This window comes from Chelon labrosus (genome assembly GCF_963514085.1).
Source record: "Chelon labrosus genome assembly, chromosome: 3".
In the NCBI taxonomy this organism is placed as follows: domain Eukaryota; kingdom Metazoa; phylum Chordata; class Actinopteri; order Mugiliformes; family Mugilidae; genus Chelon; species Chelon labrosus.
Genome location: NC_140339.1, coordinates 7,692,002 through 7,719,275, shown reverse-complemented (window position 1 = coordinate 7,719,275; position 27,274 = coordinate 7,692,002). Strand labels below are relative to the sequence as shown.

The window sequence follows — 27,274 nt, the reverse complement described above, 5'->3', positions numbered from 1 at the left end:
CAGTAAAGACACAGAGCAAACCGTCACAAAAACCCATAAAGTTATAGGAAACTGAGCTTTGTGAAACATTAATGTTCCCCGGCCTGGGGAGGATTTTCACTCTCATGCCTTGTCTATACTTTGCATCAGATGCAAAATATAGACAAGGCATGAGAGTGAAAATCCTCCCCAGGCCGGGGAACATTAATGTGGTGTGACACCGATAACTATCGTAGTCAGCAGTGTTTATAGGTTAACATCTTACTTACCACAGCTTAAATACGTGACAAATACAGCATGCTTTTACTCATTGACACTGTTTGAGAAATGACTTCAAATGTCTTTCAAATGTACCAGATTTGTTTTTTCATTAAGATAATGTCCAGATGTTGTGTCCCCCGTCGGTGCAGCCTGCTTATTTAATAGTAATATATATATATATATATATATATATATATATATATATATATATATATATATTATTTTGCTGTGGTTGAAATTATGACAGGGTAGTGGGTACGCGGGTCGGTGTCACCGTTTGCAAAAGTGTGAAATATGTTGCATCAAGTTCTTCTGCAGTTTACAAAGGAAGTGGCGAGCAAATACCACAAACCTAAATATTAGAGCAGTGAAAATGTGTTGAAACAGGAAACTGAACCACCTACTACAACGTCTATATGTCCTGTGAAAATGTTCCACGACAACTGAGACCACCTGCCAGAGAAGAAGGAGCAAAAACTGATGACAAAAGAAGAAAAAAAATGAAGAAGAAGAACATGCCAGGAACTCCAGATGTGGTTACACCCGAGTAAATGTCGGAACCAATACTGGTTTACGTAAAGAGAGCGGACTTCATCACCGTCATGACTGACACCAACAACTAGTCGCAGCATGCAAATGGGATATGCTTTGTTTTTTGTACTCTTTCCGATTTGCTTGGAGGGATGCTGTGCGAGAAATCATCAAAGGAAAAAAACAGGTATTCATTTTATTTCAGCATCACAGACAGAAAACATTGAGAGAGAGTTTACTGATTCAAAGGAAGCATGAAAATGAAACTTAAATGTGCAATGTAACTGCAGGACTCTTCTGTGTTTCTCCAGGTCCTAAGCAGAAAACTATACATCAACACTACAGAGCAGTGGAGGGGGAAATCTTTATGGTGCCATGCATTAGTTCTTGGAAAGAGCACTGGAAAAAGTCCAGGATAGGAGAAGATGGAGAGGATGACGAGGGCCCATCCTTTGACTGTGGGAAAGTGTTTCGGGTTGAAGCGAAGTATGCTGGAAATTACACAGACCGCACAGGGTAAACGATATTCCTCATATTCCTGATTAATCTTAATAAAAGAGAGACATTTAGTGTTTAACCACACTGTGGTCAACGGAGGAGAAGAGTTCACAATTTGATGAGATGATGCATTGCAGATTAAAAAACACCTTTCCATGCTTTTACATTACACACTGTATATTGGTTTCAGTTGCATAAAATAACTGGTTATAGGGTAAACTTTTATCTCATATTAGACTGTTGTATCAGGAAGGGATCTGTTGAGGAAGGATGATTACAGCTGTGAATTTGGCAAAGTGAGTCATATTTTCAGATAAGAGACTTACGGGACAAACTTTTTTTTGTTTTGTTTTGTTTTTTTTGGTCCCATTTAAATACAATTTTATTTTTTTTTATTTTATTGGTTTATTTAAGACAGGGACCATGTACAAGGTTCATTAATTACGCAAAGTAAAAAGATGGCTTGTACCAGATTATAGCTAGGAGCTAATTTCCATCTGCAGTCCCTGGGCAGGTAAGAAGAATAATATAAGGTAAAATGGAATAGGAATAACAGGCATACACACGCGCACACACACAAACACACACACACACTCAATCAATTAAAAGTATACAGAATAATGATTAGTGCTGACAAGACTGATTACTTTAAATCAATTTTTTCACTTCATGTGAGAAAGTACGGAAATCTGTAACACTTTTTAGATAACTGAGTTTGCAAGGTCAGAAAATCACATAAAGTCAGTGAGGGTTTTGAGAGAAGCCGCTTTAGTTATCTCCCACAATCTTCACCTGCTTTTGGTGGTTGTGGAAAGAGACAATCACGCATAGCTTATATGATCTTTGGCCGTGTTTTTTTTCTAATTCCATGTCTTCTCTCTGTGACACACGACTTCCTTGACGTGCAACGCTATATTAAAATTTGCGTCATATGTGGTTCAAGTTCAGTTCATATCAATTAAAACATCATCTACAAATCATCTGCCTCTCACCTTAACCACAATGCGCTGAGAGTGTATTTCTGAAAAAAGGTCCCACAGTAGTCTACTGGAAAGAGAGAAAAACTAGCCTACTTTACATATTTAATGCTAAACGGTAAATGACGTGTTTTTTCATGTGTTTAACTGCCGTGTCTCCGCTGTCCAGTAGCAGCAATTTGACCCTCCATCTACAGATAGTGGAGAAAATCAGCACTGGATGCTTTCAGCCTGAGGAAAACAGTGCTGTGCTGATCACGGGTGTCGGTGGCAGCATCACCTGCCCCGGGCTCAACTGTAGCGACAATTCGAATGTTGTTTGGTATAAGGTGAGGTTCATACAAGAACAGCATTCACCATTTCTCAATGGAAATATCTAAATTAAACCAAATATGTAAAATGATTGTGCTTTCCTACAGGGTAACCGATCAATGTCTGAGTGGTCTAGGGCCTTCCGTAACAAAGGCGGCCTGTTACGTCTCTCCACAGTGAGCGAACATGATAGTAAAGTATTCTTCTGTGACAGACAGATAAGGGAACAAGGATTCAGTTGGACATTCAGGAGAGCTGTTAATGTCACAGCCATACGTAAGTGCTATATATGTGTGGGTGGTGGTTTGAAATGTTTTCTCCGAAAAGGGTCAGTTATTTCCTATATTAGGTTGAGAGTGAGTTACCACTAGCCATTTTTAGTCATTTTAATGACATAGCTGTTGACAGCATGAAGGCTGATGGTTTGAAATATTAAAAGAAAAATGACAATGTCCTCTGCAGTGAAACATATTACAGTTAATAGGGTTCATGTCAACATCCAGATTGAAATAACAACTGGGAATATTTTCCTGAATACGATTTCTATCTGACATGGTGCTAAAAAGTACAACAGTGCATAAAAACATACAAGCAACAACCCTGGGCTTTAGTGCTTTATGTCAACCTCCACATATCTGCAGAAAAGCACAAATTATTCAAACTGCTTGCTGCAAGTAAACATAGCATTATAGTGACAGAGCAACATTCTCTAGCTGTCAGCTCTTGATTAAGATTTGTCTGTAGTCAGTCTACCCGCGGTTAGATGAGCAGCTAATGAGAGCCAATGAAGAACTGTAGAAATATTACTGGGATTGAAAGGAGGAGCTCAGTTTGAGGCGATGAAATCAAATAAAAAAAATTAAATATTTAAATAACTTTAATTAAATAATTAATAATTTTTATGTGAATCACTTAAATATTTAGTAACCAATTAATATTAAATATTAAAAAATAAAGATGAATTCAAATTTAAGATGATCCAAGTAATTCAGCTTAAATAAATAAATCAAAATAAAGAGATGTAAAACCTGACTTAATTTGAATACGCATTCAAATCTCTGTCAAAGCAACAGTTCTTACACAAAATAATTGTGACACAGTGTATATCTAATACATTTAGTATATATTATATTGCACTTTGTCTTCATTGGAACTGAAATCAACTTATTCCTAAGCAATGAATGGAAAACTAACACTTCATGCTCAGCAATCAAGGAAATGAGCCTTTTCAGAGAAACTCACCTCATAAGGGGTTTTCATTCACATTTACTACTGAGGTTATTATGGGATTGGAGTACACACCATGATGTCATTAGCTGTGATGTTTTTTGTTTTCAGCTTCGCCCACTCTAAACTAGTTCATAAGTTGGTGCAACCTCAAAACCTAGGCTTACTCCGCAGCAGGTGGTTTGCTGTTTGCGCAATTATTAATTGCTCAATTGTACAAGAGTGCATGTTTAATATCTAGTAACTAGGAGGATATACATCTTAAATTAATGAATATATAAGACTTGCAATATGTTGATTTCAAAACTAATATCAAAGAGGAGTTGTTCATTAGTCTTCGGGTGTTTTCCTGGAGGGGATAGTTTCCATTATGCTTATGTATTTGTTCTCTTATAGGGATTCAGTGATATGCATCTTATTTTTCTGCACTACTTTTGAATGGAAGTTGAAATTCAGCAAAACTACTTTTAAGTTAAAATATCTGGCCTCCCTGAGAGAACACTGAGACAAAAGCCCAAAGAACTGTTAGTATGGTGTCTCACTCATTCATTCATTCATTCATCTTCTGTAAGCGCCTGTCCTGTGAAGGGTAGTGTCTCACTCTTTTAAGTCAGTTTAACATTTTTATTTCTGGTCAAACCAAAACGTATACAGTTATACCGAATTCACATATATGACCTTATTTGTGTCCACACAGCTAAACCAAAGCAGTACCCTCCCAGGATCATGTGTCCTGATGGCAACATAACAGAGGAAGTGGAGCTTGGTAAGTGTACTGAAATGTGCTATGAAGTCCTTCAACTAGTACCACTGGTCTCAACAACTGAATGTCTCATTTGTGCATTTTCCAAAGAGAACATCATCACTCTTGAAGACCTGCTTTTAATCGCCATCTTTACTCATTCTAGGTCAGCCCCACACTCTGACATGTAAGGCCTATTTTCCTTATGAATTACACTTTTCACCAAAGGTGTGGTGGTACATAAATAATAGCAGCAATGTGGAGAATATGACTCTGCTACACATGGAGGAGCCCAAGTGAGTTTCCCTCAGTCCCTCGGTCAATATTTGATTTTTCTAGCAAGTGTTTGCCCTTTTTTTTCTATAAAATCTGAGAATTTAAGTTAGCTTGACTTGCATGATAAGTTCACTTTAGGACGAAAATGATTTCTGTTATCCAGACAGAATAGAGTGATGCATGAAGAAAACGAGGTCATTCGGAGGGCCGTCATTAAAGAGGTGACGCCACAACACTTGAACCACACATACACCTGCAGAGCCAGTAATACTTTTGGAAACAGTAGCGTCACAGTCAAGCTCAAGAGGAGAATCAAAGGTATGTATGTTTTTTTTAATAGTAAAAATATCTAATAACATTTAGTAAAAATCAAAAAGAATCCCTCCAGAATTTGAGCTGTGTATATTTTAGAACAGTAGAGCACAAAATGAAGGTGAGAAGGAAGGAAAGTGAAGGGAGGTGATAGAAGAATATTGAGTTTAGTAAACAGGTTGTATTCATGCACGATCAAGTGCCTTGTTTTTGTAGAAAACCTCTTAGTTCAAGGAGAGTGCAGGAGGCCTGAGGCCTTGGTGCCATCTCTAGGAAGATACCCCCTTCTTCCAGAGAACAGATAACATGCTTGTTGATAGGCAGCATGCTTCCACTCCTTGAATAAAGAGATGCTGACTTCAAGATCCTCATTGCATGAGTGGTGATTCCTCTTTTCACCTCACATAAATTGGCGTCTCTTTAGTCAAGCAGTGCACAGAATCTCACACAACACAAGGTTATGGGAGAGAAGCTCCCAGAACAGAAAGATGAAACAGTATTTATACACACTGATAGATTATCTTCAGTACACGTCATGCTGCCAATCAGCAAGCATGTTATCTATTCTCTGGAAGAAGGGGGTATCTTCCTAGAGATGGCTCCAAGGCCTCAGACCTCCTGCACTCTCCTTCAACTAAGAGATTTTCTACAAAAACAAGGCACTTAATCATGCATGAATACAACCTGCATATACCCGTTTCCTATCAGGAGGCTACATCAACTCAGTGACTGAGGCTGTTTGATGTGTCACCATACAGGAAAAACTCTGCGTGAAGCTACAAACCGCCACATCCCCCTGTTTATGTATATTCTCGTGGGTGGAAATAGAGCAACATTAAAGTTGCAACGAATAAGGCAGAATTTCGTAGGTAATCCAGTGAGCTCAGTGGTGACGGCATCTTGTAAGAAAACCTGCGTATTTCCATTGTCAGCATAAGTATGTTGACTGACTGCTACCAAACATTTAAAGCTGCATTTATCAGTGCACCCAGCTAGATAATTATGACTTGACTGCAGCACTCCTTAGCCCTAAGGTTGTGTCTTAAAGCAACATTATTCAGTTCCATGGCTCCTAATTATCTAGTCACCGATTCATTCTAACAACTCTTTATTGTTTTCAGCCTTGGTAGAAATCTGCTCATGGCACAAAGCTGAGATTAACCAAATGGCAGACAGGCAAAGTTAATAGAGGAGAAAGTGGTGGGCAGTTAATGGTCGCTAATGTTTCTGTGCGTCTGCTTGATCTGTAAATAAGCACATGAAAACACAAGCTAAAAGTGTATTTGTTACCTGCTTTCAGTAAAGTGGCCGTGTCTGGTTGGGTACCCTGTTGCATCTTTCCTACTGATTGCTGGGCTGGGAATCATCTTGCATGTGAAATGGCTGGAATTAAAGCTTATCTACAGATCTCACTTCCATTATGGAAAACATGACGGAGGTCAGAATACGCACACACACACACACAAACACGAAGTAGAAACTTAAAGGTATACGTAGCCCACGTGCACATTCTGCCATCCTGACCACACCCGCTGCTTCTTCCTATAAATTATGTACGATGCAATTTAGTTTATATTCATAAACCCTTAAACATCATTACATTGATGAAGATACTTAAACATTGCATTCATTTCATAAAACTACCTTAATCTAGTGCATGTATATGAAGAAAATTACATCCGAGTCTCTAAATGTGTTGATCTCCCTACTGTCTTTCATGTCCTCGCTCGCCTACCAGATGGGAAAGAGTTTGATGTGTTTCTGTCCTATGTGTGGAGCCCCTCATCAGTGGAAGGTTTGTCCCTTTCCTTCAGATCGGGACCTCGCGACAATGAGGAAGGTGGGCCTGAATGCTGTCATCCCTTCATCTGGATTTCACTATTTCACTATTTTGTGCTGATAAATTCCTTGTTTTTTTAGTGGTATCATGTCTGTCTAGCATCAACATGAACCGTGATAAAGGTCAAGCCACCTGCACATCACTAGAAGTGCTCCTGCCCCAAGTGTTAGAGAGCCAGTGGGGGTATCGCCTGTGTCTGCTGGAGAGGGACATGCTCCCCGGAGGAGGTCAGATGATCGGCACCTGTGTGTCCGCGTGTTTTTCCACAAACGTTCCTTATATTTTTTCTTGTTTTACAGCATTTACAAATGATGTGGTCCTGGCCTTAAAGAGAAGTCGAATGCTTATCTGCATCCTGTCAGCTGATTACCTCAGCAACAGCGATGCTGTATTTGTACTGGAGTCAGGAATCCAGGTAGGCTTTAATTTCTCAGAAAGTAGACATGTTTAAAAAATCATTATAATAATAAATCTGAGGGTGTCCTGTGCTGTCTGGCAACAGGATATTTTTAATGGGGTCCTATGGGTTGAGGGGAGGAGCATCTGTGGCTCATCCCCCAGATACTTGATCAGTTTGGGATCTAGTGAATTTGGAGGCCAGGTCAACACCTTGTGCTGTTCTTTTTTCATGTTTTTTAAATTGTTCCTAAATCATTTTTGTGTGTGTGCCTGTATCAGGCTGCATCCTGATGGGGATGGCAGCTGCCATCAAGGAGTGTCATTGCTATGGAGTGGGTGGTACATGTCCAAGTAACATCCACATTGTCCTGTCAGTGGTCATAATGTTGTGGCTGATTGGTGTATATATGTTATATTTTTTGACTAGTTTTTTAGCAAGTAGGGACAAAACACTGTAGAAGGATTTAATTACTTAAATGTTAAAAAATAGCTTAAAATAGATGAATGAATAAGCAAATTAAAAATATTTGTAGTTTTTTTGCTGTATCACTTTATATATTTTATATACATACACACAGATGTGACGGTAGCAAAGTTTTTGCCTTGTGTCTCAGTAATTGAAACTTTAAAAAAAACAAAAAAACAACAAAGTCTCCTGAAGAAGGGGAAATTATAGTTTTCTAGGTGGAGTACCCAGTAAGACTCATCCTTTACGCAGAAATAATCACTTCGGTTTCACTTTTTCACTTGAGTCACATGAACTGAAACCAGTAGGTGTGTGGTAAGTGGAAAGATACATCTAGAAATGATGAGTACAATGCACAAGCAGTGTCAGCAGAGGCTGTGATTTTGCACGGCTTCTAAATTCTGCGTTGTTCACATTTAATGCGTATTATTGCTACTTTGTTCCACATCTTCAGGCACTGATGCAGACATCTGCCCTAAAACTTTTGTTAATATGGAACAACAGAGCTTCAGCAACCCACATCCAGCCAGAGCCCCCACTGCCCGCACTTGTGCACAGGGCCTTGAAGGTGCTGCCCGGTCTGGATTGGAGCTCAGACCAACCTGCCGGAGCCGCCGCCAACTTCTGGAGAGCCTTAAGGAAGGCTGTGGCAAAATGCAGGGAGTGAGGCTGGCTTCAGTCAACATGCTTGCTGGTTTCGTTACCAGCGACAACATAGCATGTTAATATAACTTCATCATGCAATGCAAATGTCAGTTGTGTTTACCTTTGCCAGAAAATGCTAGACCTGAATGAACAAATGTGCAATGGAAATTTCCATGATGGTGGGGATGCAAGTCATCCTGCTCAGCTATCAGCCGCTGCATGTGAATTACCCCATCGCAGCAAAATTAAAATGTAGCAGTTTAAAATGTGCATGATCAATCAAATCAGATCAGTTTAAAAGATCCCAACAAAGAATATATATATATATATATATATAAATAAACAAACATGCTTACGTGTACAATGAATAAAGATGGACGACTCAAATAAACTTCATCAGATTTTATATGCAAGGTGTAACACAGATTCTGGTACAGCCAACTTTTCCACAAAATGACACACATCATCCAAATTTAAATAACTGACTTTTAAGTGTGTATTTAAGAGAAGCCCGTCTAATAAAAACAGATAGTAGTGAGTGTTAATGCATTTGGGGAGGTCTGCACAACATTTAGGGTAACCCACAAAGGAAAACAAAAAGACCAAGGGGAATTTCCTAGATGAATTGAATGAATTTCAGGCGCGGGATAAGTCACTGAGGTGCAGCTCAAAAGGATTGACGCTGTATTTGTCACGTTAAAGTGGAAATTAAATGGGCTTGTCTTATTATTAGTAACCATTATTTTAACCACCCAAACATTATTCATACGACTGTTTCCAGCACCCTGGTTTAAAAGTCAAGGGTTTCTGATGTGGTATTCACGTACATGTCAACTAAAAATATGCTGTGACTGTAAAAAGGAGATAGTGGGCAAACGGGGGTTTAAACAAGCCAAACACAAAACGTTAAAGTCAAGTAAGGTAGACAAAGACAGCCTTTGATGTGGCACGGCTGGTAAAAACAAAAGGTTCTACATTGATGTTGAGATACTTAACAAAATCCATTTGGAAGTCTACTTTATCTGCAGCACACATTAACATAAGAGTCAAACTCTAATTTGTGGATTTAAAAATAAAACACTGCAACACTTCTATGTACATTTTTACACAAATATTAGACAAGCAACACACTCGCTCAGGACATAACCAGCTTGATGAGGGCTGAAGAAGGCTTTTCATTCGCTAGGGGAGAGCAACTGTAGCACATTTTACAGATAAAACAATATTCTGGCTAAATTGTTTGTCCATCTCTCCATCACCAGCCCGCACCTCTCATACAGAGGCCTGAAAGACCTCTCATTTAGGGACCAACCAGTAGTGGTTAAGAACGTACTGTAAACACTTCAGAAGGTTCAGTCACAATCTTAGAAAGCTGAAAGTATTCTTCATAACATGTCCACGATGCTCAGAAGTCTATAATGAGGAATCGTTTGAGCCTTCTGAGATTTCTGACAAGATAAACCTATACAAAATTATCTGCTTGAGAAAAAAAAATCTGTGATAGTCATTTAGTATTTGTCCGATTGGGCCTTTAGCTTTCTCTCCCAAAGTTTTTGATGATCAGAGAAGCCCTGCTTGCCCTTGTTGAAGGAATTAGGTCCTGCAGATGTTGGTGTCTCCCTTAAAAACAAATTATCAGATTATTTCAAACTCCAACAACACATGATAATCCTGTCAGTTTAATAACTACGCAACTATGAAGCCCATCATGTATATACCTGCCAATGTTTTTCATCCTCATCTTTGCTTCTGGAGGCATCTCCTCTGGTTCACTCTACATGGCAGGTGAAAGTTAAAGTCAGCCCCAGCACATGTGGTGTTTATGCACAATTACAACCATTTACAAGCTCGCATGTGCACTTACATCATCATCCTCGTTAAAAACTGACGCCAGCCCTGCCTTCTTTGGAGGAGCTGATGGTACGGGCTCTTTGGGCTTCTAGAATACATTGGGGACAAAATAGTTAGCAAAACACAATAAAACAGAAACAGTTTGCAGCATCTTTGCTATTTTCCTAAAATGAAAAGTACAACCTTGCCAGTCACAACGAAGGTAAAATTCAAATAGTACATTTAAAACGTACAGTTTAAAACTTTTAAGGACTATAAGGAATATTTTTTTCAAGCTGTTTATTTGTAGCTGTGCAACAGTTTAATGCACAGCACCATTTAAATCAATAAAATCCTCCCGTGGTCATCCATAGCTCTGGAAAGAGATATGGTTTTGCACTCCGAGCTATCACAGTCTACATGGGAGACAGTGACGTCTACACTGTTCATCACATGGTCTGGGTATGTATCGGTATCTCAGATACAGATTTACTGTATTACATATTAAAATGAAAACTGTTTAAGGTCTTCATATTTTCTTTTAGATGTTAGTATAGTATTGCACATGGGCATAGCAGTGTACCAAAATTCAATACCAGGCAACTCGCTTTAACTAGAATGTGAGTTAAAGCGACTCCTTGTCAAGTCAAGTCTTGTGTATGTTGTTGTTTTTATGTATTGTATGTATTTTTATTTATTGATGTTTATAAAAGTGCTGGTGTTCTTGTGACTACTTTTCTTCACTGAGCAACTTGACCAAAAATACTGGATGCACTAAGTCTGTGCACTATATAAACGTGCACAGGTACACACTCACCGTTGCTCCAAGTTTAATAGATATAGGGTTCGCTTTCTTCGCCGTCTGACTGCCCATGCTAAAGCCTATTTTGGAGACTTTCCGAGGCGCCGGTGGGTCTCCTGAGGACTCGTCTTCATCTTCGGGGGTGAAATGCTGGGATGTGCGCTTGACCGCGGTCCCTTCTCCTCCCAAATTGCTACAAGAGACAGGCTTAGTTTTCACTCTGCCTCCCTCCTCCTGCGGCCCTGCTTGAGGCAAGACAACTCACCAAGGTGAACAACTGCTTTCTGAGACCTGGGAGTAATAAAAGTTATTATCTTTACCTGCGATGCTAGCCATAACAGAACCAATGGTAATTTAGGTCGTACATTACCATTTAACTTTCTTTATTTAAGTCCATGTGGGGGCAGCGTGTGCAGAAACTATTCACGATATTACACTTAACTGAAGTACTTTGGGAAGTGTTTGAATCCAACTTGTAGCAATGCTGTTACTGGTGCTAACCTAAGCTAGACTAGCGCTAACTAGCTTTGAGTTAGCTGCTTGCACACTATTTAGGCTAAGGCAAATTTAGCAGGCTAACAATCAACCGCAGACTGTTGCAGAGACATGGGTGCAGCAAGAAAATCTGCATTATTATCTGGATAACAGAATGTTTAGGCCATTGCTAAACAGTTAACGTTAACACAACGATGACTGTTACTTTGCATTAGCTAGCTAACGATACACGGCTAACATGGAGTAGTTGAATTCTGCGAACATCTCCCTGGTCGCGGCCTGTTTTAATGAGCAGGTAGCATAACAATCAAGTACTAAATAGTGACTGTATCTTAACGTTAAAACAGCACAAATATCACCTCCGTCGTCGGTGCGACTCTTCTTGTTATGCTCGTTATCCGCCATCGTTTGTTTTCACAATGTTGCCGGTTTGTGCCGCTAGTCTTCTTCCAGCGCTGTGTTCCAAACAAGCCGCGAAGAAGAAGAAGAAGGAGCAGCGCAGCAATAAACTGCCAACAACCGAAGAAGAAGAAGAAGAAGAAGAAGAAGAGCAAAAATGTTAGCAAGCTAGCAGAGAGCTGGTAAGAATACAGACTTGACGCCACAAATTTTAGCGTATGTACGATGTGTAAAGCTACACATTACATTAGAGAGTCTGTTAAAATTACGAAACGTTTTTTTGCTTGCGTTAAAAGTCGACGTTAGTGTCATACTTTGTCTGTTGTAGCATTGAAATTGCTATGTTTAGCTACGTTAGATACAGATGTGTAGGGCTAGCTAGCTTAACAGTACACGTATGTTGACACTTTCTTGTTTGTTTTTGATGTATTCCTACACTGGGATTATATCTCACAGTTTGTTTCCACTAATTACTTTTTTATAAGTACAATTCCACCACTTAATTTCTGTCTCTCTCTAATAACTTTTTTTTTCTTTCTTTCTCCCAGGCCCTTTAAAAAGCTTGGTGTTAAACAATGTACAAGTCAAGATGGGGCAGGCACTGTGCATATGCTCCCGTGGCTCACTCACCATTGACAACAAAAAATATTACTTTGTCCAGAAATTAGACGAAGGGTAAGATAACATTATATGCTTTTAACTTCATAGAAGTCTAGTCATTCTTTTTTTAAGATTTGTTTACAATAATAATATGGGATACATCCCCTGTTTTAGTATTCATATGCTGCCTCCAGATTCTAATTTCTCCATGACTTCTCTTCAGGGGTTTCAGCTATGTTGATCTGGTAGAGGGGGTAAAGGATGGGCACTTCTATGCCTTAAAGAGGATCCTCTGCCATGATCGTGAGGGCCGCCAGGAGGCTCAAACGGAGGTGGAAATGCATCAGTTGTTTAATCACCCCAACATATTGAGCCTGGTTGCATACACCTTTGTTGATCATGGAGGCAAGAGTGAAGCCTGGCTACTTCTGCCTTATATTCGAGTGAGTTTTCGCAGCAGTTTTCATGATCGGAAAAATCTAGCAGGAAATTGTCTCATTCTGTTTTTTTTGTGCATGTTTGTGTTGCACAGAAAGGAAGTCTGTGGTCTGTACTGGAGAAGCTAAGAGACAAAGGGAGCTCGATGCCAGAAAAACAGATTTTGCAAATCTTCCGTGGAATCTGCTCTGGACTAAAGGCTATTCATGAAAAAGGCTACGCACACAGGTAATCCCTCTCTCGATGCACACATACAACAATAACTGAAGACTTCAGTGCTTGCTTGGAGTGCCACATCAGGATCTGTCTCATTCATCAACCACTTAAACAACTGAATCAGACTGTAAATGTTAAAATAAGCAAAATTATCACTGAACAGCTCTGTGTACTCTCAGACTTTGTGTATTCTTGAAAAGAGACCGAAGTGCTGTTTTCCAGGCGCAAGGAAAACCAAGCCATCACCATAAACTATATATTTTACAAAACACAACGAGATATTATTATCTGTTAGTGCTCATAGTGGAAGTCAAACTAGGGCTTTCTGGTTCTAAGCCTAATTTCTTCCACATGAGGCAAATGACAGTTAATCTGACACACATGAACATTGTCTAAAACTTTACACATACAAGTCCTACATCGTTTTGTTATATTGTAGTGTGGCCAAATGAAGATTTCTTATAATAACATTATCTTCAGTGTACAATTACCTTAATGTTGGTGTAAAAAGTAATGTGAATGTGTGTGAATCTCCAGTATTTTATGTACACCTGCACAGGATCAATACTATTTATTGCAAGGCATTCTGTATAAAATTATCAATTCCAAAGTGTAAATTTCATTTTTTTTTTCATTTTTTTAACACTGAATTTGGTAGCAAAATTAGAGATATGTAGGTGTTGTATTGTTAGCCCAATCAAAATGTTAAATGCTGATATTTATCATAATTATATAAATTGCCCATTTTTCCAAATAGTAACTTGTGTTGTTCTTTAAAAATATTAAAAAAAAAATAAACAGAGACCTGAAGCCGACAAATGTGCTTCTGGATGAGGATGACAGGCCAGTTCTGATGGACCTGGGCTCAATGAACCGTGCAAGGATTGAGGTAAGTGTGCAGGGCATGACCAGTTGTTTGACCAATGATATAAATGCTTAGAAAGTGATGAGGAAAATCTCTCAAACTCTTCAAACCTCCAATTAGTTTAAATGAACCCAAAGTTCAGTCGCATCTGCACAGTCTATTCTTTACGCAGCATCAGAATAAGGCGTTTTGAGAGTGCCATCTTCTCTCATGCAAAGTAATTTTGAACCTTTTATTCAAATGTTGCTGAGTGGCTTTCTTTGTGTGTGGAAATGGGCAGCTTTCCATTGAGACTAACCACCAGATACTACAACATAACATTTGTTTGCTTGAGTGGATACTGTTGAGGGTAAATATTATTCTTGACATTGTCACTAAGAAAGTTTAGATTTCCACCTCTAGATGGCAGAGTAACATCTTTAATGGCATCAAACCTCCTATTCAAAGGCTCATGCTATACGTCCTCAAAGTGGATATTATCTTTAATTTTTATGAATATAACTTTTCACTTTATCGACAAATGTAAACATGCAATAGAACACATAACAGGCAATTGCACAAGCGGTGTTACAATGGATTAATGTTAAAGCACAAGTTTCACATGTATCTTAAATATCAAATTAGATTTTCTTTTTTGTTGCCTGAAAGTTTCTCATTGATTACATTTTTTGGTGACTGCAGCTTGTGAAAATTTGACATGGCCTTTCAGTATGCATATGAACATATTTTATTAGTGTATCCAGAAGGTGTGTAGTATTTGACTGTGTGCTAAAGGTGTATTTCCTAAACAATAGGGCCTCTAAATGATCTTTAACCTGGTAATGATTTAAATAAAACTGACAGGTTCGAGGATCCAGAGAAGCCATGACCATTCAGGACTGGGCAGCGCAGCGGTGCACTATTTCCTACAGGGCTCCTGAACTCTTCAATGTTGAGAGCCACTGCATTATAGATGAGCGCACTGATATCTGGGTAAAGCCTTGTAATGTTCCACTCTTTTGGCTTGTGTATGTTGTTCCCATGAAACCTCGGGAGATAATTCACTGTGCATCATTCACTGACTACTTCCTTCTCTGGTGTGTGTGGTCTTTTCATACTCCTCCAGTCCCTTGGTTGCGTGCTTTACTGCATGATGATGTTGGAAGGACCGTACGATATGGTGTTTCAGAAGGGAGACAGTGTTGCCTTGGCTGTCCAGAATCCAGTGTCCATCCCACCGTCTTGCAGGTCAGTCTTCAGGTTACACATCATAGCATCAGTTTCCATCACTGCCCTGGATGGTGGTGGAAAAAGGAAAACATATTACAGTTCATAAGTCACCACCAGTGACAAATTTTAGGAGCAAAGCATTTTTAGAATGTCCATTTACTTTCCAATGGTAGTGAGCAGCTCGTCTGACTTTGTTTCCTGTTTGTATTTTGTGCAAAATAAGCAGGAGTCACATTAATAACATAATTTCCATTAGGAGACTCACTTATTAAGGATGGCATCAGCACAGATGGCTCAATCCAGATCAGTGTACGACTTCAGTTCTAATTCGGTGTCTGTTTTGTCTTGTGGTCAGTTACTCAGAAGGCCTGCAGACGCTGCTCAGCTCCATAATGGTGTCGAATCCCCAGGAGAGACCAAACATCAGCTGGGTCCTCGACCAGGTACAGGACCTGCAGAGTCGCAGCCCAAACACCCAAACCAACATGGTCTGATCTTGCACGCTGCACTAGACGTGGGATCACGGAAACCTTTTGCACACTTACGTGAATGACTCTTATTATTTCCCGCTTGAAATTATTTCTTTATTTATTGACGTTTGTGGGAAGGCGAGGTACAGATTTTCACTCATATTGGGGAGCTTGGCAACAGTATTAGCTTTTAGGTTGGATAGTTGTCCTCATAGTCTTAGTGAATGGATCTGAAGAATGTGCAATGCCTTAAGTGTAATTTGATCCTGAGGTGTGATCGTTTTGGGAAGGCTCAAATGTTGATGTAATGAAGTGGCTTTTACTTGTAATCTTGACGGGGGGTAGTTCTAGATTTTTTAAAATTTTACTTATGGCTCTGCCCTACAACCACAGCTTTAGATGTGCTGTCTGCCCCCTGCCTTTCAGGTAGTGGCTGTAGCGTAAACAAATAAGTGTATTTTTTAGTGTATGCTTTAAAGAAAAGAAACAGTTTTTGGTGTTTAAGTTGTAGTGGAATTTTTTTTTTAATGAGAAAAGGGATAAACTAAAAGCTTTGCCAAACTGTCCAGTGGATAAAATCTACCTGAGTTCAAAACATATCAGATGACATTCCCCATCCAGAAGGAATATGATCTCATTCCATGTGTTTATTTTTTAAATCTTGATTCCTCAGTGTGTCTGTAACACATGTGCTGTAATCATCAGTGTAGACCTTCAGCTTCTCTCCACACCTTTGTTCACAAACTTTTTGCCTGAACTGGAGAAAAGAGGTAGAGCGTTTCTCACTTGCAATACTTCATCTGAACACACAAAGGTGCTCCACAGTCACAGTCCCTTTCTCCACATAGTCACGTGGTATTACACCATATGTGTAAATGAATTTACTTTTTGTTAAACACAGAATTAAGTATGTGTTTGCACGAAAAGAAAACGCCATCTTCATAGAGATGGGGTCAGGTGTTATTGTTACAGACCTAAACGCGTTAATTTTTAATCAGTTTAAGGACTCGCTTATATTAACTGTAAGTCAAAGTCGTTATCATGTTATGACTTCGAACCATAACCCCTTTCCTTCACTTTTCACTGTATTGTGTTTTTAAACAGTTAAACATTTTCCATTTAAACTATGCTTTGGTTTAATCCTGGATTTCTTGTTGTGTAAATGTCATCTCACACTTTGGTTTTCTCAGGGTGAAACCTTATCTCAAAGGGTCTGGTGGTCTTTTATTCTTTTGTTTTAGCAGACCCGAATGGTACCATCGAAACTATTATTAGTCAAAGTAATATTTTGGGCATTTAAGTTAAGTTTAATGCTTTTATGACTGTAATGCTTTGCAGTGATACAGGATCATATTTAAATTGTGCTCGAACTCGTACGGTTTATTGTTGGAATGTATTGGAACGGTAACTGAGACCCTGTTTAATTATCTTATCTTTTAAAGCAAGGTTTTGATATATTAAATGACTGTAGTCGTTGGTAGGAAAGTAATACTGGTTGGAGGCTGCTGGTAAACATTTTTAACTGGCTCGCCGATATTAATGAGAGTGTGTTTTTTGTTTAAAGCAAATTCTGTTTGATTTCTTATTCACTACACAGTAAAGAATAAATAAAAACTAAATATCTAGCACGTTGTATACCGTTTTGAATACAATTGTGAAATTCAGTTAAATTGTATTTGTATAGCGCTAAAGAAACGAGGAAATGCATTTTCGACCAATCCCAGTTCGCGCGCTCTGCATCGCCGCAAGGTCCGGGATTTCTCCTGTCAGGACCTTGTGGCGATGCAGAGAGCGCGAACTCGTAATGTGAGGAGTTTACAGACTGGTCCATCAAAACGTCTTGCAGACTCATTGGGGCTTTGTTTAATAGACTTACAATCTGGGTGATTACTTCAGTACTGAGAGAAACAAGCAGCGTTAAGCATTTTCGCCTTTGAGGCTAATGTTAGCCTTCAACGCTAATGTTGGTTCTAGCTGGCCTGGTCTTTTTATGTTTGTCTTTTTCTCATTTCGAATTATTAAAAGTTTCGATTAATATTGCAAATCTTATTTCTACATTGTATGACCTTATTTTAGACACTAGACACTATCCAGCTTTGTGGCAGCATAAAGCAAACTTCATAAAGAAATGGTTTCATAAATTTGGTGTAAAAAAAATCACCTGGGATCTAGTCAGTTTCTAAAATGTATGGTAAGTTTTAATTAATTAAATTAGTAGGTGGTTTGGAATCAAGTAATGGGCTAAGCTATATAAAAAATTAGTGATCCCTCAGTGTGACTGTTCATTTAGAGCCATTGGTGGTTCTCTCTTTCTGTGTATTTGTGGACGCATGCTTTGAAACAAATATCAAACTGCTCATGTTTTTGGATTTACCACCCTCACATCCATTCAGATCAGTGAGATATCACACTTCACTGCCACCCTGAGCACTTTCAAAGATAATTCCTACCTTACCAGGCACAAATATGACCAGCTGTAAAAAAACAAAAACAAAAACGTGTACACTGCATACGCCCTTTTAAACACCCTAAGGAGTCATCACGCTTGAATTAATCATCTGATTTCTTCTTCAAGCCCACCGTCAGGGCCCAGACTCCCCTGGGGTTGGGTTCAGATCGGAGCTGTGTTTATGGGTTCAGCAGGGACTCGCATATAAACGCACAGCCACACTTTGCCCCCGCCTTTTTATGCTCCCCGTCGTCTTCCTGCGAGGGGCTGAGTGATGTCATACAACACCGGAGCAAGGTCAGCTCAGCGTTCGGCCTCATTTTAGCACCAATTTCCTCTGCTTTCCTGACGTTCAGAGGATGCACCGGTGGTTTGGAATCTTATGCGAGTCTGTGTGTGTGTTTCATTTGTAAGCAACCCCCCCTCCCCAGTCTTCAAACACAAACACACTTTAGCTCTCACATCATAAACCATCTGCAGGCTTTATTGATTTGGCGATGAATCAATTAGTGAATTATTTAATTAGCAAAGCATTATGGGTCAGTGCCGAGCTGCTCCCGCGGTGCAGTGATCCTGGGTCCCTTTAAATCATTTTGTGCATATGTTAGGAACCTCACCATCAGTGCAAAATGACCGTACGAAAGTTTTCTAAGTGCAGTGAATTCAGATGTGATCCCAGAGAGACCTTGTAAAAGTTGAAGTTTTGGTTGTAACTTGCCAAACGAGGAATCCTATTTCTTTGAAGCTTTATGTGTCCAGACTCAGAACTTTTGCTGTCACTCAAGGCCAAATTGGCCTTGGCTGCCGCTGAAAGAGGGAGAAATATGGACGTTACGTCTGTCCCGTTGAGTGGGTGAGTTATGACTTATGCTTGTGATCAGGACGTTCTTTCCATCCAGGAGCTTTCTGTGTGCTCATTAATTCATGGGAGTGTTTGGGTTAAAATGCATAATGAGTTCATTAAGGGGGATTGGCGTAATCAAGAAAGGTATTGCCTTAATTACTGGCATAAGGCCAGACCTGTCCGTTCTCTCTGAGATCTGCAACCCACCCTGTCCGCATAGCTCACTAATTTAATTAAGTGTACAAAATGCTACACCCTAACGTCGCCCTTGGGGGCAATTATGGCACGAGAGATTGAAAGATCTCCGCCGGGGGTATTTTACTTACTGGCAGGAGATTGCCTGTGTCAGTTAGCTGATTGCATTGATTATATTGATTTGTAACAGCTTTTCGGGTAATTTCATCTGCAAAGGTGAGAGCAACACGTTGGCCGAGGGACTTTTTTATTTATTCTTTCTTTATTTAGACGCTGGACTCTTTTGCCAAGTGATTAGATGAAATGGAGCTCCACAATAAGTCTTTTAAAGTGGGAGTTGGGCGAGGAGGATCGATAGTTTTTATTTGCCGTATAAGGTCAGCACAGGTTGGACGTTATGAATTCTTTTAAAGGCATCACGGCTCGGTTTCACCTGCAACAGCAGCTGCATTGTCGTGCTGAAATGGCAAGAAAGTGACTTAAACGGCAGCAGTGAGGACGGATTATATGGGTCTGCTGCACCTGAGAAACACAAATCAGCACATAGAGATAGATTCCTTCACTTGAGCTTTTACCCCTTTACTGAATTCCCCCGTGCTGGAAACTTCTTGCACTCATTAACAGCACCGATGCAGAAAGAACAGACAAAATTCTTGATTATTCAGCATATCTACATACATGGGGTGTCATTATAATAAAAGCCTAAACTCCCCACAAATCATTTAGAACTGAAGAAGCTATTTGGTTGAGTGGGGCAGCGTCTTCAAGACAATATGAAGCTATATTATGATGATCCCTATGCAATAGGACAATATGTCTGTGTGTCCGTAACCTCAGCCAGAACCCACTGTAGTGAAATTAGCTGTGGTGTGGCAGCAAAGCCGATCCTCGAGGTTGCAATTTTTAGTTTTTGTGGTATGTAAAATGATACTACACTGGATAAATTGCACACGGCCGTAATGCAGACTTGATTAGCTTAGGAAGATGGTGAATACATGACATCTAGTGCATCAACTTATATGTAAGTTAAGAACCAGAAATCAACCTGTAAGTAACTAGTCGTGGAAAAACTGAATTTAATAATGACATCGGCAAGTATTTGTAGTTTTACATCCTGACAAGTAACTGTTCTGATCTGCATGATAACGACAGGGTTGTCAGTCCAGTGTATCTGTATGGTGGGTCCCTACTAAGAGAATTTACCTTAACTTTTGCACACACTTACCCCTTGATTGTGTTTATTATTCCTGGCTGTGTGCGCCTCAGTTTGGATCATTTTTAATAAGTAGTGGCATACTGTTTGTTTCAAGCCTACTACTTTTAGATTGTGTTTATCCCTTTAAATTAGAATTCAAAGTAGTAAACAGAATAGCTATTTCTGTCTATTCTCTTGGTTTATTCACATCCCTCCTGACCGAATAAAAAAACTGTTAATAGAGCTCTGTGACTGCTGTTTAGGAAAACACAAGTAAATTAATCAGGTTTAAGTATGTATATGCACTCAAGTGCATTTATGAAGATACTGTTTTTTTCTCTGTTTCCAGGAAGATGCACATTGACGTATGATTAGTTGAAAACATCATCATCACTTTAACAACACATAGGCGACATTTGGGGGCACAGTCCCCCAGAAAACTTCTCCGCTCGCTTTCATATTTGTTTCAGAGTTAATTCTCATTAGCTTCAGATTTTTGAATTTGCAGTCTCTTAAAAGTCTCTTGGTCTTTATAAAAAATCTTCTCAAATGGCCATTAGAGAGAGAAATGTGGCCTCACAGATTAGTTTTAATTACAGGCCTATGACCTTTGCTAACTGTGGCAAAGGTAAAAAGGGGCTAATAGTTTGATGAGCAGTTCATCAGCGCTGATTAAGAGGACGGGATGACAAGATAATCCAGAGGTGGCGCAGTCATTAACGGTGGCCAAAGAAGAGCAAATTAGCTGATTAAACAACTTCCCGCCCAGCCGGGAGGGAGGGCCCTGGCGGGTGATGGATGAGGAGGCGTGGAGGAAGCGTTTATGTCGCTTGCCGGTGGAGTTGTCACTGAATGAGTGAAGTGTCTTCATCAATTTGGAGCCATTATCATGTCAAAAGGAGACGACGGCGCTCGGAGGAGTGGGAACAGGCTGGGGGAGGAGAGAAGTCCATCTGCATACTACAAGCTCATTCATTTACGAACACTCGTCGCTCCTCCTGCCCCTCCTGCCCCTCCTCCCGGGCAGGCCAGTTTACCGTAAGGCCGTTTAATTTTCCTGAAATAGGGCTGTGACAGCTGTGTCATGCTGATGAGAAGGTGCAGAGGAGAGTGGCAGCCTGTCACATCTCATCTATCTCAGCTCCGATACTGCTCAACCTCCACCACCTCCACCTCCTCCACCTCCCCCTCTTCTTCTTCTGGTCCCCTCACCTCCTCATGTCTCCTCACTCCTTCTTCTCAGATGTCAAACTTTTTCCAATTCCAAAAACCCACAGCAGCTGTTAAAGCGCCATGTTGTAAGGGAGGGGCAGTGATTGACGCGGGAAGAGGACAAAAGTAATAACAGGGAGCTGTTTTTTATTTCACCTGCATTGATTGTTATAGGTCTCTTTTATGATTTGACCCGGCTCAATTATGCCAATTGGATACCAGTGACACTATGAGGTTGCAGGGACGGGAAGATGAAAGACGGAAAGTGAGAGGGGGATTGCAGTATGTGTGGGTGTGTTTGAGAAAGGTGGAGTAAAGACCGAGTAGATGAGCGTGGAAAATAGCATGTTGGGCGAATATGCATCACTTAGCATGTATTACTTTGCACAGGGAAGGACAACAATTTAAATGTTAGTGATGTCATTTCCACCCGTCAGTCATGTCAGGGTGCGATAAATGTGGAGCCATTACATAAATGAGATGTTGACGTGACCCTCTGTATGCATGCATGCATGCAAACACACACACACAGCGGTGTCTCTTTAGTTTTATGTAAATACAACACAAATCTAGCAAATAACCTGACCCCCTCCTGTCAGCAGTTACAAGGAACTCATCAGCTGAGAACCCAGGAACGTCAGGAAAGACTCTCGTAAGCGCGGCATCTATTCTGAATTTGTCCAGTGATGGCGGGGATTGCTTTCTCCTTTCACCTCGGTTGTGCTAAACCTTTAGAAACTAGCTTTAAAGAACCAGAAATGTCTCGGGAGCAAATCCAAAGCTTGACCAAAAGCATAGAGAGGAGAGTTCATATCACATTTTAATTAATCAGGGTGACAAAAACGGGGACGCCGCATGAGTCTAAAGGTCCTTTTAGTAGTATTTAGTGGTGAGGTTACAGATTCCAACCAACCTACCCCTTCCTCATGCATATCTCTCCAGGCATGTACTACTTCATTTAAAGAAGAAACACCTTTTCTAGGGCGGCACAGTGGCGTGGTGTGTCTGCGTGGGTTCTCTCCGGGTACTCCAGCTTCCTCCCACCATCCAAAGACATGCTCGTTAGGTTAATTGGTGATTCTAAATTGGCCGTAGGTGTGCATGCGAGTATGAATGGTTGTCTGTCTCTCTGTGTTAGCCCTGTGATAGACTGGAGACCTGTCCAGGGTTTACTCCGCTTCTCGCCCAATGACAGCTGGGATAGGCTCCCAAGCGGTTACAGAAGATGAATGAATGAACACCTTTTCTAGGGTTTGGTTTGTCTCTCCTTTGCTACTATAGGAACCTCAATACCTGCTTTATATAATAAATATGACGGGCTCAGTCCAAGCTAATAAAAACACAATATAGTTACGGGCTGTAATACGTAAAGGAAAATACTTGTGATTACTTAATAATTCAAGATCTGCAGTTGGGTCCTTCTAAATCAGACATGCTCGATGTTTTTGTTTGCGCTGCCACCACGTGGCCACAGAAACCAGTTATTCCAGACATCAAATATGGACCTGAATGAATGCATAGGGGGCGGCATGGTGGCGTGGTGGCTAGCACTGATGCCACACAGCAAGAAGGTTCCGGGTTCAAATCCAGGCTGACTTGGGCTTTTCTGATTACATGTTCACCCATGGGTTCTCTCCAGGTACTCCAGCTTCCTCCCACCATCCAAAGACATGCTTGTTAGGCTAATTGGTGATTCTAAATTGGCCGTAGGTGTGCATGTGAGTGTGAATGGTTGTCTGTCTCTCTGTGTTAGCCCTGTGATAGACTGGTGACCTGCCCAGTGACAGCAGCTTGATCCTTCACAGGACAAGCAGTTACAGACAATGAATGAATGCATAGGATAGGACCAAAGTATTTTTTTAGTACACGTGCTGCCCAGTCTGCCTCTCTCCATGCTGCTTGATCCTCAGCTTATTCAGTCACAAGGTAATACCTCCCACTGGCACTCTGACAGCTTTGTTCCTGTTCAGTTTTTTGATAAGATGTCCCATACAGGGAACAGGATAGAACGACAAGAGAGTTTCTAGGCTGAGCAGTGGCTGCAGTTTTTATTAAAAGGACAAATAACACTGGAGTCATTGAAGTTATAGGAGGTAGAAAAATAAAAATGTATTATAAATTACACGTTGGAACCATAGATACTGTAAATTTGTCTCATACAATCTGAGAATAGAATTGTTCACTATACATTTTCCTACATTAAATCTTTGCATTTAATGTGTAATAAACATAATGGTGAACATTTTAAGTTAATCTGGAAAACCGTCAAAGAAGCCATTTTTTCATTTAAACATCTGGAGCTTTTCACACATCAAAATACAGCACTTTCACTTTCAGCCTCCCACAATAATTATAATCATGAAAGAGTTTAATTTAACACATGTAAAGTATTGATCAGACTATAATTCATTAGTTTTCATTGTTATTAGCAATGTAAATTTGGGCCAGGGGACCTTCCTGTTCTCAGTCCTCTGCAGAGATGTCTGCCCTTAGAACCTGCTAACCTTTAAAACACTGACCACTCTTCACGATGCACTCCTCCTGCTGTTGAACATCTCTACTAAAGCTGAGGCAGTTAAACTAAACTATATTTCTCTAATTTGTGGAATATTCTGTGTGCACGCAAATACAGTTACTCAGACCCACATGCGGACATGCAAGTTCATGTGTAACCTTCACAAACAGTGGATGGAGCCGGTGTGGCTACGCCTCAGCCCGGGACTGTCACCATAAGTGATGCAAGCCGCTTTGATGCTGTCAGTCAGACAGATTACCCGGCTCTTAGCCCTCTTTTGAACCCAGTGTGCCACACAAAAGCCAGCTGTACACTTTCCTAGCAGTGCAAACACTTATTCACATTAATGCCACTTTATTCGCTGTTGTTACCTCACAAGTGGAGGACGGACACATTTATTTTGAGTCAGCATTAAGATCCTATGTCACGCTGAGACCGGGCAGGATTTGAAAAAAGGCCAACAGCTCAGGGAAGGCACACACAGTTGAAAGGAGGAAAACACCATCATCATATGTCGATTAGCGAAACAGTCCTGGGAAAGCAAATATAGTGATATTATAATAACAAAAAAAACCTCAGTCGACGATAGATCAACGTCAGAAGAGTATTGTACGGTTATTTGAGATCATTTTTAGTTTTTTAGAGAACTTGTAACGAATGTCACTTAGTTTCTAGCAGGTCCATTTGTCAGAGTGAGAGAGAGAAGGCTGCAGTCAACGTGTAGTCTTACAGAGCTTGGTATGTACAGATAGAGGGTTTGTCTTCTGGGGACCATGAATTTATAGCAGTTAATCTAATATCTGTGGAGGCATTTCATGTTGAAGGACGGACTGGAGCTGTGCAACCAGTAACACCAACACACATCCAATCTCACGCCATTTTGTCTTCTATCATAGTTACCATCAAGATAGATTATTGAATCGTGATTATTTCTAACCCGTAATGATTCTTCTTGCTCCTCCGTGTTTATATGAGGCCTGGTGACAAATTTTCTGTTCAGAGCAAAGGCCGACAAGACCTGTCTTTCATTAAGCGTAGTGTGCAAATTAGTAATTTAATTTAAATGTGTAATTTACAATCTCAGCAGTGATTCCCTGACACTGTTGAGATTGAGGTGTAAACTGATGAGCGCAGAAAACAATATCCATGCAGAGCTGCGGTTTGCGGAGCTGAGGTGGGTTGGGAGCGGCAGCGGAGGGGGTAGGAAGGGTTGGAAGGTCAGTGTCTCTCCTGCCGGAGGAGGGGAGGCAGTCTGTGTAGGTGTGTGGGTGGGTGTGTGGGGTTTGGCGAGGGGTGGGGTGGGGGGGTGGTATTTAATTAGAGCGAGTGCCTGCATCCCCCTCTGGTGTCCTGCTCCGAATTACTACTTGCTGCCAAGGGTTAACTGGCCTGATAAATGGGATCAGTCACACTTGTACATGCACACAACACACACACACCTGAGCAGTAGAGAGGGAATGACTAAGGCACGTATGATACTAATAAAACGAAGACACAGATATTGAAATAGCGTGTAGCCTACACGGTGTTCTGATACACTGCAGCCAAACATTCTGCAGCCAAACATACTGCAGCCAAACATTTTGTCTTAGTGTGTGGTCAGGCATTGAAGTGACTTATAAATTTAAATCTCACCTCGTCATCTAAACTCTATATTGTTGCATCTCATGTATTAGCACAAATTGAGGTCACAGAATTTATAGTTAGATTAATCAGCATTGTTTAGAAAACCAGAATATCATTTAAAACTCTTCTCCAGGTAGACATAACCTTTCTGGATTCTGTTCATCTATCCAGTTTTAATCCATGCTGCAGAGATGTCAGCGTTGGTTGGGGCGCTCTCTGTCACTTTTCCACTCGTTCCAAAACAAAGTTGACATTTTTTACTATATTATCTCATTTGATTGGTGAATCATAAAGCGTAGGCCGTGTCCGTTAATAACTCAGTGTCGGTGCCCTGATGGCAGAACACAATGCGCCTGATGGAACAATTTATTTCCGTAATCCCGCATTGTCAGGGCAAGCGCACAGCCTTGGGGAGGGGGAACAGGAGAGGACGATGATGAAGGACATTGGAGAGTTTTGAGAACATTAGCGGGTGTATCCATATCGCATTTCACCCTAATATGATGGGACAGCAGTTAGCACTGACAGCTCATAACAAGAAGGTTCTGGGTTCAAACCTGTCCACCTGCTCTGGCCTTTGTGTGTGGAGTTTGCATGTTCTCCCTGTGTTGCATGCACAGGCTTTCTTTGGCTGCTTCTGCTTCCTCCAACAATCTGGTGAGTCTAAGTTGGCTGTAGGTCTGCATGTGAGATTGTGAGAGTTCAGTGTTCTGCTGGGAAACTTTTGGACCTGGCATTCATGTGGATGTTACTCAGACGTGTAGCACCCACCTAGACCAGACCAGGCAAACCCACCCCATAGCAATGACACTCTCCCCAGCAGCCTGACACAGGCACACACACAAAAACAGTTTAGGAACAACTCAAAAAAACATGAAGAACAGCACAAGGTGTTGACCTGGCCTCCAAATTCACTAGATCCCAAAATGATCAAGTATCTGAGGGATGATCCACGGAGGCCCCTCCCCTCAACCCATAGGACCCAAAGGCCCCCCACTAACAACATTCTGTTGCCAGACACCACAGGACACCCTCAGAAGGCCCATGTCCATTCTCTGATGAGTCACAACTGTTTTGGAGGCACAAAGGAAGACCTACACAATATTAGGAAGGTAGTCATAATGTTATGGCTGATCAGTGAACATAACTGAGGACTGGTTATACTTTAATGGAGGAAGGGTTTATACTGTGCATATTAAATGGTCCAAACACCTGTTAACTGTCACGTTCACCACTGAAGATATGCCCTTCCTTTAAAACAACATTGCTTTCTTTCTGAGCTATTTTTTAATGAACGTGTTGCACAATGACGTGTGCTTTGTGCTGGCAGCTGTCTGCACTAAAAGTTATTTTCATAGAAGAAGACTGTTAATGTCACAGTAAATAAAAGGGATGATAGCTGAATTCTGTTCAGTTGCTTCAGTTTGCGTTTGCTGTGCATGTTGACCC

The 27,274-nt window shown here is 40.6% G+C and overlaps 3 protein-coding genes across 7 annotated transcripts; 2 read left to right on the top strand and 1 right to left on the bottom strand.

Moving 5' to 3' along the window:
• Positions 1-560: 560 nt before the first annotated feature.
• On the top strand, positions 561-8,754 carry LOC311485834 (interleukin-18 receptor accessory protein-like). 3 transcript variants are annotated; one of them, XM_084541488.1, is made up of 12 exons: positions 561-958; positions 1,083-1,287; positions 2,419-2,575; positions 2,666-2,834; positions 4,483-4,551; positions 4,694-4,823; positions 4,967-5,121; positions 6,416-6,553; positions 6,854-6,955; positions 7,036-7,182; positions 7,255-7,370; positions 8,275-8,754. In XM_084541488.1, the coding sequence occupies exons 1-12, from the start codon at positions 871-873 to the stop codon at positions 8,485-8,487; spliced, it is 1,689 nt and encodes a 562-aa protein (XP_084397614.1). In that variant the 5' UTR covers positions 561-870; the 3' UTR covers positions 8,488-8,754. The 3 variants fall into 3 exon arrangements, with proteins under 3 accessions (XP_084397614.1, XP_084397612.1, XP_084397613.1); XM_084541486.1 differs by lacking the exon at positions 8,275-8,754 and having other exon boundaries at positions 2,416-2,575; positions 7,255-7,465; XM_084541487.1 differs by lacking the exons at positions 561-958; positions 8,275-8,754 and having other exon boundaries at positions 1,056-1,287; positions 2,416-2,575; positions 7,255-7,465.
• A 98-nt stretch (positions 8,755-8,852) lies between these two features.
• pcnp (PEST proteolytic signal containing nuclear protein) lies at positions 8,853-12,074 on the bottom strand. Of its 3 annotated transcripts, XM_084541492.1 has the most exons (6): positions 11,468-12,050; positions 11,363-11,388; positions 11,113-11,290; positions 10,330-10,404; positions 10,184-10,239; positions 8,853-10,085 (listed from the first exon to the last, which is right to left on the bottom strand). In XM_084541492.1, exons 1-6 carry the CDS (start codon positions 11,468-11,470, stop codon positions 9,974-9,976), a joined length of 450 nt encoding a protein of 149 aa, XP_084397618.1. In that variant the 5' UTR covers positions 11,471-12,050; the 3' UTR covers positions 8,853-9,973. The 3 variants fall into 3 exon arrangements, with proteins under 3 accessions (XP_084397618.1, XP_084397616.1, XP_084397617.1); XM_084541490.1 differs by lacking the exon at positions 11,363-11,388 and having other exon boundaries at positions 11,113-11,339; positions 11,952-12,074; XM_084541491.1 differs by having other exon boundaries at positions 11,363-12,052.
• A 2-nt stretch (positions 12,075-12,076) lies between these two features.
• On the top strand, positions 12,077-17,414 carry stk16 (serine/threonine kinase 16). The gene is made up of 8 exons (XM_084541489.1): positions 12,077-12,173; positions 12,540-12,666; positions 12,815-13,034; positions 13,124-13,257; positions 14,047-14,134; positions 14,954-15,082; positions 15,216-15,337; positions 15,675-17,414. Exons 2-8 carry the CDS (start codon positions 12,581-12,583, stop codon positions 15,811-15,813), a joined length of 918 nt encoding a protein of 305 aa, XP_084397615.1. The 5' UTR covers positions 12,077-12,173; positions 12,540-12,580; the 3' UTR covers positions 15,814-17,414.
• Positions 17,415-27,274: the final 9,860 nt, after the last annotated feature.

Excerpts from the sequence above, each read along its gene's own strand:
- LOC311485834 (XM_084541488.1), top strand. The coding sequence starts at position 871 with ATGCAAATGGGATATGCTTTGTTTTTTGTACTCTTTCCGATTTGCTTG. Across the intron at positions 1,288-2,418 it reads AATTACACAGACCGCACAGG|CAGCAATTTGACCCTCCATC; the intron begins GTAAACGATATT and ends GCTGTCCAGTAG. Across the intron at positions 2,576-2,665 it reads CGAATGTTGTTTGGTATAAG|GGTAACCGATCAATGTCTGA; the intron begins GTGAGGTTCATA and ends GCTTTCCTACAG.
- pcnp (XM_084541490.1), bottom strand. The coding sequence starts at position 11,997 with ATGGCGGATAACGAGCATAACAAGAAGAGTCGCACCGACGACGGAG. Across the intron at positions 11,340-11,951 it reads GAGTCGCACCGACGACGGAG|GGCCGCAGGAGGAGGGAGGC; the intron begins GTGATATTTGTG and ends TGCCTCAAGCAG. Across the intron at positions 10,240-10,329 it reads TTTTTAACGAGGATGATGAT|AGTGAACCAGAGGAGATGCC; the intron begins GTAAGTGCACAT and ends CCTGCCATGTAG.
- stk16 (XM_084541489.1), top strand. The coding sequence starts at position 12,581 with ATGGGGCAGGCACTGTGCATATGCTCCCGTGGCTCACTCACCATTGAC. Across the intron at positions 12,667-12,814 it reads GTCCAGAAATTAGACGAAGG|GGGTTTCAGCTATGTTGATC; the intron begins GTAAGATAACAT and ends ACTTCTCTTCAG. Across the intron at positions 15,083-15,215 it reads ATGAGCGCACTGATATCTGG|TCCCTTGGTTGCGTGCTTTA; the intron begins GTAAAGCCTTGT and ends ATACTCCTCCAG.